General features: G+C 33.1%; 1 protein-coding gene across 4 annotated transcripts in view; it reads right to left on the bottom strand.

Moving 5' to 3' along the window:
* LRP1B (LDL receptor related protein 1B) overlaps nucleotides 1–21,082 on the bottom strand; it is a 1,884,038-nt gene that overhangs the window by 521,177 nt on the left and 1,341,779 nt on the right. For all 4 annotated transcript variants that reach the window (XM_003921997.4, XM_074399735.1, XM_074399736.1 and 1 more), the window contains 3 exons: nucleotides 17,693–17,833; nucleotides 12,466–12,591; nucleotides 10,720–10,851 (listed from right to left, as the gene is read on the bottom strand). In XM_003921997.4, the coding sequence (XP_003922046.1) occupies nucleotides 10,720–10,851; nucleotides 12,466–12,591; nucleotides 17,693–17,833 (399 nt within the window). The remainder of the gene's footprint in view (nucleotides 1–10,719; nucleotides 10,852–12,465; nucleotides 12,592–17,692; nucleotides 17,834–21,082) is intronic.

Genomic DNA, 21,082 nt, shown 5'->3' with positions numbered 1-21,082 from the left:
TTCCCAGTTAATAAACAATCATAAATCAACTAAGTCAAATTCTCAGAATAAGACTACCCTCCTCCCTAGCCTGGCCTTCTGAATCTCACACATTGAATGGTTAGATATTGCTGGCCTTATACTGCATTTTTAAAATCTGTTGTTGCTGTTAAACACTCATCCTGGTTGAGTGCAGTGGCTCTCATGCCTGTAATTCCAGCACTTTGGGAAGCCAAGGCAGGTGGATCACCTGAGGTCAGGAGTTCGTGACCAGCCTGGCCAATATGGCAAAACCCTGTCTCTATTAAAAATACAAAGATTATAGCCAGGTGTGGTGCCAGGGGCCTGTAATCCCAGACACTCGGGAGACTGAAGTAGGAGAAATGCTTGAACCCAGGAGATGGAGGTTGCAGTAACTGAGACATTATAAAAAAAAAAAAAAAAAAACAGAACCAAAGACAAAAACCACATGATTATCTCAATTGATGCAGAGAAGGCTTTTGACAAAATTCAACAACCCTTTATGCTAAAAACCCTCAATAAACTAGGTATTGACGGAACGTATCTCAAAACAATAAAAGCTATTTACGACAAACCAACAGCCAATATCATACTGAATGGGCAAAAACTGGAAGCATTCCCTTTGAAATCTGGCACTAGACAAGGATGCCTTCTCTCACCACTCCTATTCAATATAGTACTGGAAGTTCTAGCCAGAGCAATCAGGCAAGAAAAAGAAATAAAGGGTATCCAAATTGGAAAGGAGGAAATCAAATTGTCTCTATTTGCAGATGACACGATTGTATATCTGGAAGACCCCATCATCTCAGCCCAAAATCTCCTGAAACTGATAAACAACTTCAGCCAAGTCTCAGGATACAAAATCAACGTGCAAAAATCACAAGCATTCCTATACACCAGTAATAGACTTTAAGAGAGCCAAATCAAGAACGAACTGCCATTCACAATTGCTACAAAGAGAATAAAGTACCTGGGAATACAACTAACAAGGGACGTAAAGGACCTCTTCAAGGAGAACTACAAGCCATTGCTCAACGAAATAAGAGAGGATACAAACAGATGGAGAAACATTCCATGTTCATGGTTAGGGAGAATCAACATCGTGAAAATGGCCATACTGCCCAAAGTAATTTACAGATTCAACGCTATTCCCATCAAGCTACCAATGACCTTCTTCACAGAACTGGAAAAAAACACCTTAAACTTCATATGGAACCAAAAGAGAGCCCGCATAGCCAAGTCAATTCTAAGCAAAAAGAACAAAGCAGGAGGCATCACACTACTGGACTTCAAACTATACTACAAGGCTACAGTAATCAAAACAGCATGGTACTGGTACCAAAACAGAGATATAGACCAATGGAACAGAACAGAGGCCTCACAGGAAATACAACATACCCACAACCATCTGATCTTCGACAAACCTGACAAAAACAAGCAATGGGGAAAGGACTCCCTGTTTAATAAATGGTGTTGGGAAAACTGGCTAGCCATGTGCAGAAAGCAGAAACAGGACCCCTTCCTGACACCTTACACCAAAATTAACTCCAGATGGATTAAAGACTTAAACATCAGACCTAATACCATAAAAACCTTAGAAGAAAATCTAGGCAAAACCATTCAGGACATAGGTGTAGGCAAGGACTTCATGACCAAAATGCCAAAAGCAATGGCAACAAAAGCCAAAATAGACAAATGGGACCTAATCAAACTCCACAGCTTCTGCACGGTAAAAGAAACAGTCAGTAGAGTGAATCGGCAACCAACAGAATGGGAAAAATTTTTGCAGCCTACCCATCTGACAAGGGGCTGATATCCAGAATTTACAAAGAACTAAAGCAGATCCACAAGAAAAAAACAAACAAGCCCATTCAAAAATGGGCGAAGGATATGAACAGATACTTTACAAAAGAAGACATACAGGAGGCCAACAAACATATGAAAAAATGCTCATCATCACTGGTCATCAGAGAAATGCAAATCAAAACCACATTGAGATACCATCTCACACCAGTTAGAATGGCGATCATTAAAAAATCGGGAAACAACAGATGCTGGAGAGGATGTGGAGAAATAGGAACACTTTTACACTGTTGGTGGGAATGTAAATTAATTCAACCATTGTGGAAGATAGTGTGGCGATTCCTCAAGGACCTAAAAATAGAAATCCCATTTGACCCAGCAATCCCATTACTGGGTATATATCCAAAGGATTATAAATCATTCTACTACAAGGACACGTGCACACGAATGTTCATTGCAGCACTGTTTACAATAGCAAAGACCTGGAACCAACCCAAATGCCCAACGATGATAGACTGGATAGGGAAAATGTGGTACATATACACCATGGAATATTATGCAGCCATCAAAAACGATGAGTTCACGTCCTTTGTAGGGACATGGATGAACCTGGAAACCATCATTCTCAGCAAACTGACACAAGAGCAGAAAATCAAACACCGTATATTCTCGCTCATAGGCGGGTGTTGAACAATGAGAACACATGGACACAGGGAGGGGAGCACTACACACTGGGGTCCGTTGGGGGGAAATGGGGGAGGGGCGGGGGGGTGGGAGGTGGGAAGAGATAGCATGGGGAGAAATGACAGATACAGGTGAGGGGACGGAAGGCAACAAAGCACACTGCCATGTGTGTACCTATGCAACAATCTTGCATGTTCATCACATGTACCCCAAAACCTAAAATGCAATTAAAAAAAAAAAAAAAGCCACCTGTCCTTTCTTGAGTACTTGTGGACTCTTTCCTTACTCAACTTACTCTAGAATGGTGGTGTGAAGAAAGCAAATGATGAAAAAATATATTCAAATCCCAGCTTTGTCTTACATTATTTGTGAAACATTTGGCAGTTTATTTAAACTTTGTCTTTAATTTCTGCCTAAAGGACTCCTCCAGTCAGCTACAGCCTACTATTAACTGGAGGCGAAATGAGGATCAAGACAATGATTGTAATGTGTCACATTAATAATTCATTCTCATATGGTTTAAGCCAGAATATAGAAGCTGTCCATATAGAAACAGCACTGATATTTCAAATCTGCCATCAGAATTTGCTCTTTAGAAAATAATGTGTGGGAATAACATACATAAAAAGTCTATAATATTGTGACAGGCACCCCCTAATGTGGTCTCCACTTATTCCTACCATCTGGTATTCACTCTTATTTGTAGTCCCATTCCCTGAGTGTAGGCTGGATTTAATCAGTAGCTTCTAATAAATAGAATATACCAAAAGTGATGGGATGTCATTTCTGAGATTGGGTGGCAAGAGATCTGACTTCCATTTTGTCAGTGCCTTCTCTTACTCTCTTATTCACTAGCTCTAAGAGAAGCTTGTGGTCATGCTGTGAAGTTCCCTGTAGAAAGGCCCATGTGACAAAGAACTGAGATGAAAAATTAGTAGAGAGCTATGGTCTTCTATCCAATAACCTGCAAGGGACAGAATCCTGCCAACAGCCCCATGAGCGAGCTTAGATGTAAATCCTCTCTAACTGAGCCTTCTGATGAGACCACATCTCTGTGCAACACTTTGATTGCAGTCTCATAAGAAACTCTGAAGTAGAAGACACAGCAAGCTGACCTAGAGAAACTATGAGAATATAAACATTGTTTTGTCTTACCAAGTTTCCGTAATTTGTTACACAGTAATAGATAAATAATGTAAACACAGTAGAATAAATGATGTTTTCTTTCTTCTTTTCCTCCTCTATTCTATGAAAATGATAACTACAAAGATGATGATGGTGATGATGATGATGTCCTCCCTTAACTATCCTCTCAGATGAGACTGTGCCGTGAGTCTTCTGCCCCTCAATCTAGCAGGGGCAATCCTATAGTGACCATATTATCATGATTCCCTTAAACCCTGAGTCCTGATATGACATATCGATTATCTTTCCCAATCATAATTGTAATAAGATTAAAATTTTTATTATGAAATTAACAGGAATCAGATGTGGATTATTTCACATTGGTTCTCCAATTCATGTTTGATGTCAATCTCAGGAGCAAAAACCCAAAATAATCCTCAATGCAGAATTTAATTTGGGCATCTCAAAGCAACCAAGTCTTTCCTACACCCATATCTCATTCTAAATCCCAGTTTAATGTTAAAATTAAGATATCACCTGCCTCAAAAGATTATTTTGATAAATTAAATGACAAAGTTTCTTAAACTTACTCCTGTGATACAATAATTGTGCAACAAATATTAAGGGTTTCTTGTTATTTTAATTTCTTCCTCTTCCAACCCTTCAGTTTTCCAATCCTCTTACGGGTGTTTAATTCCATTTCTAGGCTTTTTCCATTTCTGCCAAGTTTCTATTCTAAGAATACTAAGAAATTCATAGAACCAATTAGTTATTTTTTTTCACCTTCAAGTTTCAACCACTTACTACTTGTTGCTTTTAGATAAAAATAAGGCCAAATAATAAAATGAAATTAAAGATCCATTGCTTATTACTAGTTCATAAACAAATTCAGCAATTTTCTTTTTTCTTTTTTAATTAGAAGATTGTCTACTTGATTAAAAACTAATGGTCAAAAATTTCAGAAGCCAAATCACAGCTTTTTAAAAAAAAATGGTATCAAAAAGACAAATGGATTAATATATATTCAGTTATCTTAAAATGGGAAGAAAAGCACTTTTACAAGTTTAAGATTATAGTAAAAGATAATAATGGTACCAATATACGTAAGCTAAAAGAGATCTCACATCATTCAATCTGTCAGCATAACCAGGGATGGGTTTCCGGAAATGAACAGGTACCAATCTATCCTCTAAGGCTCAGAATATGGTGTAATTTGAAAAATACAAAAAAAAAGCTTGACCTACCTATAAAAATAATTTTTTTCACATACCTTTAGAGGTGCTTTAGCTGGATGTTGGCCATGGGTTAAGACACTGTGATCTGCTCAAACACATATAATTTAAAAACTTATAAATCTCTTAGCAGCTACTAATAATTTACTGTGAATTGAAGTAACGAGGCCTTTTAAAAATAGGTTTCTCAGCAGCTCCATTTTGATAAAGAGTGGGGAGAAAGAATGGTACATTCAAAGGTGAATGTACCATTGCTGAGGAGATGCCTCAGCAGCTAAAAGGAAATACAGCAGCACAGAGTAACTCAGGCAGGGAAAAAGAAAGTTTCCTAATGCAGACTTGATGTGCTTCATGTGAATCAATCTAAAGTTGGCATCAGGATCTTTCCCTTTCCTGAGGAGTGCTGAGTGCCTGAAGTTTCATGAGACTTGCCTAAGAGATACTCCTAATCATATGGAAAATAATATAGACCCCAAATAAATTGACCAAAGCTTTAATTTTAGTAGGTGATCATGGTGCATCTTCTGAAGCTTTTAATTTCAGGTAATAAATTCAGATAAATTCAGATGTCTAATAGAAGTCTGTTTTTATATGCTTTGAGTTTGGAAATTATCTAAAAAGAATCTGTGAGATGTCTCCATTAGTTAACCTAAAATGTCTTATGTTATGTATATTTATGGTTTTTATATTTCAGGTAGTATTGACAAGTTTTTATTTTCTTGTGATATTATTTTACATCTTGAACAATTTACTGAATTGACTATAAATCCATACAAACTGTTCATATGATTTAAAAATATAATATTGAAGAAAGTTTGAAATGACAACACAAATAGGTTTAGCTGACTGTCACAAGAACAAAAAGAAATTGAAGCAGCCCTAGCAATTCACTTTGTAGCCAAGAAAATGGTTTTCATAAAATTGAAAAAATGTCCCAAAGCAACAATATTGTATTTCTTAAACTATTGCTGCTACTGACACAAAAAGAATTCTTTCTATAATTCTTCTATGGCCTTGGTTGGTGACAAAGTGGTTACTAGAAAAATTTTGTAAATAGTTTTTTTATAAGCTTCCAGGCATAGAAAATAAAAAAGAGAGAAAGTCACCTGAGTGTCACTAGCTTCAATTATCAAATGGGTTTAAAATTTATGTAATTCAGTATATGAATCAAAATAATACACGATCTTCCACTAGCATCAATTTGCAGAAGTGCAATATAGTGTTATCAAGTAATGCCAAAAATAATCGAAATAAACTTTTGCTTCAGTGGTTACAAATGCAAGACACAGTAGAAAGAATTGGGAGTAGGATACTCCATTTGCGTATGACTCCTTGATCTCTGAGTTCCAGTTTCATGTAACAAGAGTGAGTGCTACAGATGGAACCAACTACTCCTTCTAGTTCTACATTTCAAAGATAGATGTAAATGTTGTAGAACTATTAAGGAGGGATTCTTTCATATAAGTACATGACATTCACTTTGTAAATGTGGCAATATTTTGTCACATGTATTCCTTCAGTGTTTTTTTTAAATATGTTTTTATTTTTAAAGTTCTAGGTTCACAACAAAATTTCCAGAAAGTACAGAGAGTTCCCATATATTCCTTCCCCCTATACACAAACAGCCACTATCAACATCTCGTATTAGAGTGAACATCTGTCACAGGTGAATCTCAGCCAACACAGCTATAGTTTATATTAGGGTCTATAGTTAACGTTAGGTTCACTCTTAGTGTTGTACATTCTGCGGATTTAGACAAGTGTATACTGACATGTTCCTTCAGTGCTTTTATTGTCTTAGCCAGACTACTATGTGATGGTGTAAAAAAGTATTAAAATATTTCCTAGAGTGAGTCTGAGACAATGACATCCAAATAATACCCTCATTCTTTATCTTTTACTTTTAATAGAAACAGGGTCTCGTGATATTGCCCAAGCTAGCCTCAAACTCCTACCCTCCAGTGACCTTCCCACCTCAGCTTCCCAAATTGCTAGGGTTACAGGTATGAGTCATTGCGGCTGGGCCCTTGTTTACATTTATCTTTCACAGCAACTTAGCTGTGAAGTTCTATACCTGGTAGATATTATAGTAATCAATGGTTGTTGCATCATTGAATTGGATGACCTAAATTTAAATAAAAGAGATAAAGGTGAAAAAAGAATTTAAGTTTGAAGTTTTTCAGATGAAAATTTATTATCTGAGTAGAATGTCCTCTTAAAGTAGCTTCCTATTGTTTCATTACTAAGGAAGAGTCATAAATATCCCAAAGGGAGGGAGGATTCAATATTGAATAGAGCATTACTTACTGAAGACCACTTAACTAAGTGGAGCAATGGTCTTTGTTTTGAAGGCTTTTCTCCTAACTAATATTTATCTGTTAAAGCATCAAATGCAGTATTCATTTATCAAGAGGAATATCACCCGGTGGGAAGGGATTTTCAAAGCTCAATAATTTTTTTTTTTTCCCACTGGAATGGGACTTTTCCAGTGAAGAGATAAAAATGCTTTGAACATTTTAAATCTAGCCACAAGGTCTTTTTTCTTCTGTGGAGAGTATCCAGAATTGCTTCGTCTGTTAGAAAAAAAAAATCATACATTGCAGAAAGCTTTAATTTATTAGAACCAAACCCAGAAAGACTCGTATCTGTTAATTCTTATGAAATGCGCAAGTTTTAACAATAGATTCATTCTGTAATGTCATGGTAATAAAATCATATTAATAAATTACGATACTTGTAATTTGCAAATGATTCTCTCCCACTTCATCTCCTTAGTATGATTGGAGCTGTTTGTTTAGAGTAAGAGGCAACTGTACCTTCTATTTTGTCATTATAATTTTCATCCTACAGTAGGGATTATGTCCCTGGGGTAAATGTCATTAATGGAAGAAGAGGAAATAAACTATCTGAAAATGAATTAATAGAGAAAGAACATATAATCAGGTGAAATACAAAGGCCATATTTAAAAAAAAATAAGGAATTAGGGACTGACACAACAAAAAATGTTTCTTTTCTCTCTTTCTCTGAGAAGCAATCCAGCTTTTTTTCCTTTTTCTCTCTCTGTAACTTCCCGCCACAAAGTACCAGAGCTTGTATATCATCTCTATAATGATATTATAAATCATGCTGCTGACACTTATTCTGATCCTAATATATTTTCATAAAACAATTAATAAAGGATCACACTGTAAAGTAGATGAAAGTAACAAAAGTTATGCACGAAGGCAGTAGAAAGTTCCTGATAGCACCACCACCATCATCACCTTCATTAGTGTTTCAGCTAGTTCAGTCTAAGCACTGGAGGCTAGCCTACTAGATTTACATTTAATGATTGTAAATAGTTGCTGAAATCTAATCTTTAAGTATCAGCTCTACAGACTGATGATGATGATAAGGTTCATCCTCAAAAGGTAGATTTTTTAACCTATGTTTATTGCCCCAGAGTAGTGAAGAAACACCTTCAGATAACTGAATAGAAAATATAATAGCAGTCGAGAGAACAGTAAAACAAAATCCTAGCTAATTAGAAATTTAAATGTAGCTTCCAGGATATCTTTGTAAATGTGTGTGTGTGTGTGTGTGTGTGTGTGTGTATACACACACACACACACATATATGTATAACATATGATAATTTCTACAATATTTTACTTCCCACTTATTTGATACTTTTGTTACCATTTTCTGGGCACCTATAAATATCAGGTATTTTGTTAAACATTTGTTTACATCAATATAAACATGGCCACACCAAAAAAGTAAGAAAACAGACTAGAAAAATTCGGTAACTTACCCACAGTCACAAAGCTAGTAGGTGGCTGAGCTGGCATTAGAACCTAGGTTGTCTGTGGCTAAACTCTGGTTTCTTCCAACTATGTTTCACTGGCCTGTAGATTGCTAACCTTCTTTGTTTTAAAGAAAGTTTTGCACTGCTATATTCTGAGTAACAGTAGGTATTTTAATAGATTCTTGAACATTCTACCTACATGACTATTCCATATGCTTATATCCTTTTACATTTAGAAGAAGAAATAGCTTTTCTCAAAATAAATTTTCTCCAGGAAATAAAAATATGGTAGACAAAACTTTATGTGAAAAACATAAAGTTTTAACTAAAACAGGTAACTTTCTTCTCCTTAGGAAAAGTTACTTTGAAATGAAATAATTTTATGATAGTAATAATTATTAGACATTTTGAAAGAGAAAGTCTTATTCTCTGCAAATAAAAATATCCTCCATCATAGTACATGTTATTAAACTTAACCACTTAAGGGCCAATATAAACCTAGGAGAGTGAATTTAACTCATTCAAATTCTCCATTTACCTTAAAAAGCAAAAGATTTACTAATGATCTTAACAAGACATTTAGACCATATTGTTTATAATAATATTTTTTCCACATGGAAACTTATCAAATATTTTCAAAAATCATTATGGAGTCTTTAAAATAATTGAATATAAGCTCCAGCTAAAACAAAGATTTACGTACCTAGTAAAAATATGTGCATGTACTGTATATATAAAATGTTTCAGAAGTTCAAGTTTTCTTAGTTTTGCACTTAATAAATCCTATATGATAAAATTCAAAGAATAAAATGCATGTACATAAGAGACAAGATACATTTTGCATTGTAGGTATAATTAGCCTTCTAACAATAATGAGATTTGACTGAAGTTTGATCAAAAAACACAATGAGATTTTGGCAAAATTAACATAATGCTTAATAAAATGTGTTGTACATTTTTGTGTTTCCTTTTGGGAAAGGTGATCTTTTTTTTCATGTCTATAGAAAGTTTGCTTCTATCCAATTCCAAACATTTGGTGCAAAATAATCTACTTAAGAAAAGTTATTCTTGAACTATTTGTGAAGATCCCCAATAATTAATTAACTTGTAGTAAAGAATTTTATTAATATATGATTAAACAAAATGTGTTAGAGCTGGGGAAAAATAAACAACTACCAGAAGCCCACAGGCTGATGCAAGATTATAAAGATTTTTTTAAGACAATAAATCAAAAAATTATTTGTTTTTTAACATTAGATAAAATTAAGTCTATACACATATAAAAACACTGTGAACATGCATTTACATGTTCAACACTGAAACATCAATTCAGGACACATATGATTTAGTATTTATTTTTATAAGTTTTAGCCCTCAAGTGGAAGACAATAAATCTGAATGTTAATGTGAATAACAAATATTTATCCTATGTCAGAATTTAGTAATTAGCATCAAAAAAACCTGTTTACTTCAGTAAATTCAATAGTGTCTACCATTAATTTCCAATTATTTATTCATATTAGCCACAGCAAAAGGTTAGTGCCCACTTTGCTTCCTTTCACTGTTTGCTAAAATATAAGACGGTGAAGTAAAATCTGACCCCCAATGATACATACTATAATCAAAAATAATTTTCAATGGTTTAGCATGTATAATTGTTTCTATTATATGTATTTCATTTGCCACTGCTTGCATTAGAATAGAAAATCACATCCTGAATATATTTTAAATAAGATTATATTTTAGTATATAATAGATCATAATGATTTATATATCTTTATATTTATAACTAGATAAAAGTAAAGTGTCCGAATAAAGAAGAGAAATAAAAATAAGCAATCAAGTGCCAATCATGGTATGTTGAATCGCAATTGCAATTCAAATGCTATATTTTAGAACAGTTTTACTTAATTTTTCACACATTATATATTTAGAACAATTTATGATTGGCTTTAAAATTTATCTATTTGCTGCTTTCTTATTTCTTATCTTGACTATTAAAGTACAGAGAAAAAGGTTATGTTTCCATCATGTTTAACAAATCAAGTGAATACATTAAACATAAATTATGAATAAAAAGCTGTTTACCTGCATGGAAGTCTATTCCCACAGCAAATGAAGCTCCTGATATAGGCATCAAAGCATCCATTTTGTCACTTGGTTCAAGAGGTATTCCCCTGATTCCTTCATGAACAGAGTACATAAGAAATGATTCTACACCTAAATGCAGGGCAGGGGGTAAGTGGGGGAAGGGAAGCCAATAATGAATATTTAAGATAAAAAATAATTTCATTTGTATTATTTTTAATAATCTTAATTTATGTTAATAAGAGTATTCCTAGCCTTTTAAAAAATTATGGTACATTACACTTCCTGACTAATGAAAGATAGGCAGATTTATAGTTCTCAAACTTGATTATGCATCAGATTGGTTAAAACAGGATTTTTAAAAATAAATGAGTGGGCTCCATCCCAGGGCCCTGATTATTTAAATTTCTAGAAAGCTCCCAATTGGTGATGACAATGCTGGTACAGGCCCCAAACTTTCATAAGCACCGAGTTGGATGATTCTTGGAAGCCTAAATCATCTCACAACCAAAATGTACTCCCTCTTCTTTAAAATCCAAATATCTCTTTGCTTATATATGATAATAAACCTGATTTAACTATATCACTTATATTTTAATAGACACTTAGATTTCTTAAATTAAGAAATTTATGAAGTTAGTCTTCATAAATCCTTGTCATACTAAGAATACATCAATGGCTTAATTAGCTATAATATCTTACTTCTCTGCTACCAAAGGCCTGTCCTAAAATAGGCACATAAATATTAAGCTAACTACCAGAAGTACACATGCTAATGCTCATACGCTTTTCCAATATATTATAAAATATATATACATATTTTTTCTTAATAAAACTAGAATGCCCAGATTTAAATCTGCTTCCACTACTTTCTAGCCATGTAACCTGAGTAAGTTGCTTAATTTCTCTGTGCCTCAGTTTCCTCACTTCTCAAATGGGGATAAGAGACCTACCTCATGAGGTTACGAGGATTAAATGAATTAATATGTATAAGGTGCTTAGAACAGTGTCATGCACATAATAAATATCATATAATATTGGATTTAAAATCAAATAATTGATAATATTAACATATATATGTGTGTGTGTATATATATATATATTTCTCAAATAAGATATATATAATAAATATCATATAAAATCAAATAAATGATAAGACTAACACATGTATATATATTTCTCAAATAAGATTGGAGCATTTTAAAGATAAAATTAAGCTATGATCATTAGATATAAAAGATCATTCTAGGACCAAAGGTCTTTGGGACTAATAGAACTAGAGATTGCAAAACAAGGAAGAGGAAGACAAATCTCTTTATCAGTTCTCTAACAGAGAATGTAAGACATTTTCTCTAGTGCTTTCTCTAAAGTGGTCTAAAGTAAACATTACTTAGTTCAAATTCTACATTAATTCCAGCTCAGTCAAGCACTGTTTTTTACTATAACTTTTGCCTATTCAAGTTGAAGGTAGCTTCTACTAGATTTGGTTAAAGTTTTGATAATAAAATGCAGTGACTAAAATTACTAAAAAATTAGAATCTCTCATAAGGCAGAAAATGATATTTTAAATATTTCAAATACATTAAAATCGTACATACATGAGACTAAACAGTATATTGTTTTCTAACAACTAGTTAATATTTTTTTTCTAGTATCGAACTGATTTTGGTTGCCTAAAATCTGCATGGTATGTAATGATGAATGAAGTAAATGAACCAGAGGTAAGGTTTTTTTATGAACTCATACCTTGACATGACATGCGGTTCTTTTGGAGATAATATCCCACTGTACACATACAAGTCCTTGTAGTTTCAGATGTTGGTAAACAAAGTTGAGAGCATCCACCATTATTTAGTTGACAGGAATTGCTACCTGCATAAAATAAAAACAAACAAATTTCTTTTATGCAGTTATAAAAATAAAGTTTTATTTAATATCAATAATTTGACAAATATGTATGCTATTGATTTCTAAATGCAGCTGGTTCATATTGGTTAGGATTGCATTTTATTCTGTTGAATAATTTAAAGTAAGAAATTATGGTTGAATTTTGCCCTTTCAGAAAAGTCAGCAGAGATACATGAGAAGATTAATAGTTACAGAAAAGCAAAAGGAAACTGGTTTGTCATAAATATTATCATAGACCTTTGTAATATTTTGAGATCAGAGAAACCAAAATCTTTTGCTCTTTTGATTTTTAAAGTTAACTTCAACTCTACAATTATTTCCTTTGTAAGAATATTTTATCCAAATGTGTCACATAAATAGCTGTTAAATTATTATTAACCACTAAAACATTATGCCTCTAAAAGAAAGAAGGTATGTGTGTATATATATATATATTCAAATAATTTTTTAAAGCAAGGAAATAAATTTTCCCATTCATAGGAACATAATTCTCCAAAAATATATGAAAAGCACAGCCATAAGAGTCATCTAATTAACTGGCATGTAAATTCCTCTTATTTCTGTACAGGAATAATGACAAATATTAGTCAGGTAACCACAGGTAGACATTCTAGAATCCCTACTAAAAATGTCTCATTGAATTTACTAGGCCCAATGTGCTAATTAATGCTGGTAGTGTGAAGTTAAATAATTTACAATCTTACTCAGAAAGTTCATTAAATATCTCATTTTTACAACATTTTTATTATTCTAGAGCATGCAATGCCATTTACTGGATGTTCAAGCACTGATATGAAGTGCAATAAATCCAGTGAGAATTACAAAGCATGATGAAAGCTCTATATCAATAGTTCTCTGTGGAAATTTCAAAATACCAATGCAGCTCATTATTTCTTGTCTTCCGAATTCAAGATAGCCTGATGGGATTTAATTGTTCAATCGAACCTGCCATGAGTTCTGTCGTTTTTGAGGTGTGAAATACTCTGAACTTGGATGATTTCTCATCAGGAGATCTACCACATTCTCTGCTCATGTCCTGTAGCAACCATTTCGGCCACTGCTGAAGTCCATTTCATGTCTGGCCATATAACGGCCCTGAACTTTTTAAATGATTATTATCTTATATAAACTAATAAAAATTAACTGATTCATTCCCACATTTTTTCCAAGCTGACTTATATATTAAAATGAAATTTCATTTCTATAATTTTCAAATAATGAAACAATTATGTTTATAGATTTATAATAATTTTTTTTAGATGGAATCTCACTCTATCACCCAGGTTGGAGTACAGCAGCATAATCTCAGCTCACTGCAACCTCCACCTCCTGGGTTCAAGAGATTCTCCTGCCTCAGCCTCCCAGGTAGCTGGGATTTCAGGTTCCTGCCCCCATGCTCAGCTAATATTTCCATTTTTTAGTAGAGGAGGGGTTTCACCATGTTGGCCAGGCTGGCCTCGAACTCCTGACCTCCAGTGATCTGCCTTCCTCAGCCTCCCAAAGTGCTGAGATTACAGGCATGGGTCATCGCATCCAGCCTAAATTTATAGTAATTCTATACTGACCATATACATATTTCAGTTTGTAGAAAGCATGGATATACTAATGTAATGCCAATCTTTTAGAGAGACGTATTTAGATGCAGATGTATTTCAACTACCAAGACTGAAAGGCCCAGGAGAGATGGGCAGATGATACTTAACTATAAAGCTTGAAAGAACAACACTTGGAGAGAAAGAGAAACAGGGAATTGAAGAGGCTAGGTGCGGTGGCTCATGCCTGTAATCTCAGCACTTTGGGATGTCAAGGCAGGCAGATCTGAGGGCAAGAGTCCTGAGACCAGCCTGTCTTGAAACCCCATCTCTACTAAAAATGCAAAAATTAGCCAGGTGTAGTGGCATACACCTGTAATCCCAGCTACTCGGGAGGCTGAGGCATGAGAATCACTTGAACCCTGGAGGCAGAGGTCACAGCAACTATACCACTGCACTACATACAGCCTGTGTGACAGAGTGAGACTGTCTCAAAAACAAACAAACAAACAAAAGTAAAGAGAAACAGCTTAGGATGGAAAATGAACTTGTAAAAATAAGAGAATTTGAGCTTTGATAATAGAAAAAATATATGGAAGGCCGGGCGCGGTGGCTCAAGCCTGTAATCCCAGCACTTTGGGAGGCCGAGGCGGGTGGATCACGAGGTCGAGAGATCGAGACCATCCTGGTCAACATGGTGAAACCCCGTCTCTACTAAAAGTGCAAAAAATTAGCTGGGCATGGTGGCACGTGCCTGTAATCCCAGCTACTCAGGAGGCTGAGGCAGGAGAATTGCCTGAGCCCAGGAGGTGGAGGTTGCGGTGAGCCGAGATCGCGCCATTGCACTCCAGCCTGGGTAACAAGGGCGAAACTCCGTCTCAAAAAAAAAAAAAAAGAAAAAAAAAAAGAAAAAATATATGGAAAAAAGGAGCTTCTGGGGCTGTATATTTTTAATATAATTGCAAAAATAGCCATATATAAATATCACATATAATATTTCAGACAAATGTTCAGATATATAGATAACTATATTTTTGACAAATAAAATTGATGTATTTCAACAATTACATTACACACTAACATTGACTAAATGTATGTCATTTAAGGATATATGATATATTTCATATATCCTTTGTTTAGTCTCTAAGAAGAAATGAACAGTGAAGGAGAGAAAAACATTAAAAAATTGTGAAATAAATTCTTATTTACAATAAGGTTCTTTTTTCTGTTAAATATAAAGTAGAAAATACAGTAAAATTTAAAAGTAATAATTTATGTGAAATATTTATGTTATCTATCAAATTATAAATACTAGCATGGCTGAATATTTTATAATAATATTGATGTTGAAATGCCAAGTCCCAAATCTCTCTAGTGGAGCTAGGAAGTCCACTTGACTAATAAGAAGTCTCAACTCTCCAGTGATCTATGTCAAAAATTATATATGAAGTCACTAATCATACTTTGAAATCCAAATAGGTAATAATGTTAACACTTAAAGAGTCCTAAATTGGTCATATTTCATACTAATGAAGCTTTTAAGCTACTTACAGTAATTCTGTTAATGGGATTGTTTTTAATACAGATGCTTTCATCAGTATATTCTTCTAGTAAAAATGGTATTTTCACTGCTTAAATTTTAAGCTTAGTCATATTATACCATTGATTTCTAAGTGCTAGAGGTCCTTGTCTGTTGGCAATACTTTCACAAAGCATAGAACCACCAATTATGCCTATAGAATCAAATCTTTAAAAGATGAGGAAAATCTTGTTAACAAGAGTAAAGTGTGCTGAGAGTCATATACTAATTGTTTCCTCCTAGAAACTTCACTGGAATTATATCCACAAAATCTGACATATTAATTTACTTTTACATATTAATATGCTTTTCATATTAATGAAAAGCATATGCTTGTTCACAGTTTTAAAAAGTGTATAATTTTTTCTTAAATGCTTTGTTTGGAAATTCTCTCTCTCTCACCCACCCTCCCTCTCTTTCTTATATTTTCTAACATTATGTTTTCAGATACAATCTCATATGTATGCGTTATGCACTAAGATTTATAATAGTACTGTGAGTTTTTACACACAATTATATTCTACTGACAAATCTGAAAAAAGTCTCAATGTTTTATTTACTGAGTACCAGTATTTTATTCTCAATTACATAATCTATTACCCTTGACTCAAATGTCAGTACAATGATTTATTTTCGTACAGAAAAAGTTTCATTACTGAATTACTAGTGAAAATGCCCCTGTTTATTATTATGGACATAACCCCAAAATTCAGAGAACAAATAGATTTATATGTAACCATTTGGGTATTATATACATTCTCAGATTACACATGTATGTATATGTATGTATATCCATTCTCTTGGGTGCATATACATTCTGCATATATAAATGTACAAACATTCATTAATTCTCAACAATAAAAGGAACCTAATACTTTAGATAAATATTTAAAGCAATTCGTTTCTTCTAAAATTATTAAATTTTTTCATGAATAAGAAATCTGTTTTCCTCTACCTGGGACAAGTGAAGATTCCAAACCAATGTGACCCATTCCCTTTACAGGAAAGGCAAACCCTAATCTAATCTCCATCTTATCTCCTGATGTGAAGGCAGGGCTGTCAACTGGTATGTCCAATAAATTCCGCATGCTTGATTGTTTCACCTCTCTTCAGAAATAGCGATCCACTTGGTTCTCTATTACTCCCCCCACTCTTCTCTGCTTTGCTGAACATACCCCAAATCCTTCAGATGAAAAAATCCTTTCTTAGTGTTCAAAATCATTCTGAAAATCTTTTCCTAAGAAAAGTATGTGAAGTTAAGAATTTTCATGGAAGAGATTAACGTACGAAAGTAGAATACAGAAAAAGACTTTTATTTCTTATTTTTTAGAAAGAGAATTCTGCTAATGTCATGGAGTATGAAACGAAAGGTAAGAAAGGACTAGCAGGCATCGGGCTGTACTGGCTGCCATCTCTAATCCAATTGCCATTTGGGCAGTGTGACAAGTCTACCTATGTAAACCATCTGTTAGTTCTCTCACTCCATTTCACTGCACACAATTTGGACAAGCAAAACAAAAAAGCAAGATGCTTAGAGCCAAACAATGTCACGCTTTTGGATACAGAATTATTTTGTTGATGTAGTCCATTTGAAGTCCCCTAGTGAATTCAGGTTATGGGTCTAACTATACATTGCATATATTTTGCCAGGATATATGTTCCTATTCTTGTATTTTTTTTTTTTTTTTTTTTTTTTTTGTCAAGAATGGGGTAGTACCTCTTTGAAGACCTGACAAACTATAATTCCTATAGTAGGTTTGCTAACGTTTTCAAAGCTCGTGATGCACCTATGTTAAAGGCATTTCTTCTACAGTTTTAAGCAACATTTTCCTTTTTTCTCTTTTTTTAATTAGAAGCAATAATAGAAACATTCTATTGTTGAATTGAGGAGCTAGTATAAAAAAGAGCACATTACGTATTCAAAACCTGGCACAAATTCATTAGTGTGACTTACCTTGCTGTTCTTCTTTATCATATACTTTCATATGAACTACCCCAGAAGTCTTATTTCGTAGGATGGTGGGGTTTCTTCCATCTCTTTTGCTGCAGGTTCCCAACTGAGCTAAGTTTTGGTCTGCCCACCACAGTTTCTTATCTATAAAAAGGAAAGCTTTTTTTTAAAGGAAAGTATAATTGTCTTATTAAATAATAATAAATACCTACTAAACTATAATACTTTCTGATTTCTTTTGTTATATTTCCAAGCTCGGTTTCTAAGGGAAACAGTAAAATCACTGTTACATTTTAAAATGTAGCTCAGAGTGACATTTTATTGTTCAAATTTTCCTCCTCATCTACAATTAGATTCTTCAGTTTACCTTTTTCTTAGAAAAAAATATAATATTCTTGTATTTTACATAATTTAAGTATTATATAGCTATAAACAAAAGCATATTTCAAATTAATATAAAATCAGATATTATTATTTACATACTTAAACATGATCATGTAGTTTTTTACTATACATATTTGTAAATAAATGGCAAAATCTAACAAAACATCTAACCAACAGTTATAAAACATACATTGTTCTCACACTTTCTATTTATTAAAAGTATGTAAGCTTTTAATCGTTTGTGCTCTCCATTACTGGTCTCTTCACAATTATGTTAATCTTCTCTATATCTTCTAATGACCCATTTTCCAACACTGTATTAATTTACATTGTTACCACCTATTAAGTGATCATTAGATACCAGAGAATCTACAGTGTGCCACAGATTAAAAGAGAGAGAGAGAGAGAGAGAGAGAGAGAGAGAGAGATAGAGAGAGAGAATGAGGTCTTCCTCTTAGGAAGCTAGCATTCTAGTGAAAAACTATATACTTTTATGATTACATTATTTCAAATTGTGAAAGCAAAACTGCAAGGAAACTATTCTCATTTTGTTTTATAAAGAATCGGAGACTCAATAAAGATGAAGTAACTTAATCAAATTTACATATTTGGTCTTCCTATCTACAAAATGTGTGTTCTTTCCAAGATGCCATGAGAGCATTAAAAACATTTAAGGCAATGCAGTAATTTAAAATAAAGTTATAATTTTAAAGGATTTGAACGATTCAATCTTTTCAGTAAGAATAGAACTAATGGCCACAAATTGAGACCACAAATCAATTTTCTACCTAGAAGTTAAAATAAGGTCATTTAACTCTATTTGGGTGATTAAATAGAGATATTTTTATATTTAATACCACCTACATCTCCTTAGCTCTTTGTCCTTAGTTCACAGAGGGCTAAGAGCTGATAGAAAGTCTCAGATAAGTAGCCACAGCTCTTTTCTACGATACTCAGTGAAGAGGTTTTGAATATTAAAACTGGTGCCATGCCACACGGTTCTCTACATTCTAGCACTTGTGGGAATCAAATCCTGACCACTAGGTCCTTCCTAATACTAAACCTGCATGTCACAGGGTGCAGTTCCTTTCAGAGCTCCCCTCAAGGAAGACACTGAATGAAAAGAGTTCTATTTTCATAAAGGTAAAAGACATCCATGAAAGATACACAGTCCTCCTTTGTTAACCATCATAGGAAATCGAGGATCTCAAGCTCAATGGGAAAAACGAGCACAATGAAAAAATAAGCACTAAGATAAACATTAGGTGCACAAGTAATAATTTAGAAAAAACTCTTTTAATTTTTTTAAATTATCAAAAATATAATAAACATATTCAAGAGATTCTAGTACATACATCACTCACGAAAGTAAAAGATAGTATAAAAAATGAGCAATCACAAAAGTCTTTAGAGATTAAAAAATCTACCAAAAATATTTTTTAATAGAATCATCAGAAAATACGGTGGTGGAAACTTTCCACAACATAGAGAAAAAGAACCAAAGCAACCCCAGAAAATAGTAGGAAAAAAAAAAAAGATTAGTAGAATATTTGTTTTAAAAGCCCAATAGCCAGTAGCATCATGCTGTATTAGATATTACTGAATTCACTATGGTCATGCACTCACAGCAGAAAAAAAAATGCCAGTTTTACTTAAAAATTACCTTAATTGACCAATAAAAAGTACTAATTTTATTAAAGCTTGACTCTTTAGGACATGATGTTTTCATATTAAGTCACAAAATGAGAAATGTGCATAAAGCCCTCCTGCTGCATACCAACATACCATTGTCTGGAGGGACCGTCTTATGAGATTGCTTGAGCTGCAAAAGCAATTAGCTACTTTTTTCATAGAACATCATTTTATCTTTGAAGAATGACAGACATATGGCTATTCAGACTTAAATATTTAGAAGATGTTTACCCAAAAATGAATAAGAAAACCCTGCTAGATGAAAAAAGCTAAGGTAGTTTCTTTCCAATGATAAAATTAAAGCTTTCAAATGAAGATTAGAGTGTTGGAAAACTTCTATCAACACCATAAGTTAGACAATTTCCTAATATCTAAAAATTTTTCTAATGAGATTTGTGACAATATTCATGAATCTAATTTTTTTTCAATATGGTGTAATGAAATATATCAACACTGGAAAGATATACATAACATAAGAAAGTAATATTTTTCAAATGAACAACACAAGCTGAGCCAAAATCGTGCATAGCAAATGATTAACTTATAGTGAAAATTAGGCCAATAAATTTTAATATGAGCAGAAATATAAATTTCATTATATGGTTTTTGCTATTCACTTTTAAGAAACTAACACTTGCTGAGTTTTCATGTAGTTTTAAAAGAAGAATGTTCATAATCATCTGAAAAAGTTTTTAAAATAATCCTCTTTATGCTAATGGCATATATCTGAACCTACACAACATCTCCTGAAGCAGATGTAAAAATTCGGCTATATTGTAAGATATTAAGTAAATTCGCAAAATGTAGGACATTTCCTCTCTCCTTGCTAATTAAGAAAATATAACTATTAACATTAAAATATAACATATAAACAATGTGTTTATTTTGTAATGTTTAAGTGAATTTGTAATAAATATTTTTAAATTTTTTTCAGGTTTAATATCTAATATTGTTATGTATAACCCACATCAAAAAAGCTCTTAGGGATCTCAATAATTTTTAAGACTATAAAAAGGTCATGCACCAAAAAGTTTGAGAATGACAGCTTCAAGTGATTCACCAGCAAAGAGAATAGAGAAAATGAATATATGCATGTGACATTTCAGAACATTCTGCTTAAAAATATATCTTTTTTTAAAATTTGGAGATAAGAAAAGGTAAGTCACTTACAAGAATTACTTAGTCCTTCTTTGCTAACCACCATGCTAAACTTTTCTTCACCATTATAGAAACTGGAAAACAGTGTAGAAATGCCTGGGAAATTCTTAGGAGAAATTACAATCAAGCTAGAACTCCATAGTAAATTATTAATTAACT

This window comes from Saimiri boliviensis, chromosome 5 (assembly GCF_048565385.1).
Source record: "Saimiri boliviensis isolate mSaiBol1 chromosome 5, mSaiBol1.pri, whole genome shotgun sequence".
Taxonomy (NCBI): domain Eukaryota; kingdom Metazoa; phylum Chordata; class Mammalia; order Primates; family Cebidae; genus Saimiri; species Saimiri boliviensis.
Note: the sequence above shows the minus strand (reverse complement) of the source record. Positions and strands in the feature narration are given on the sequence as shown.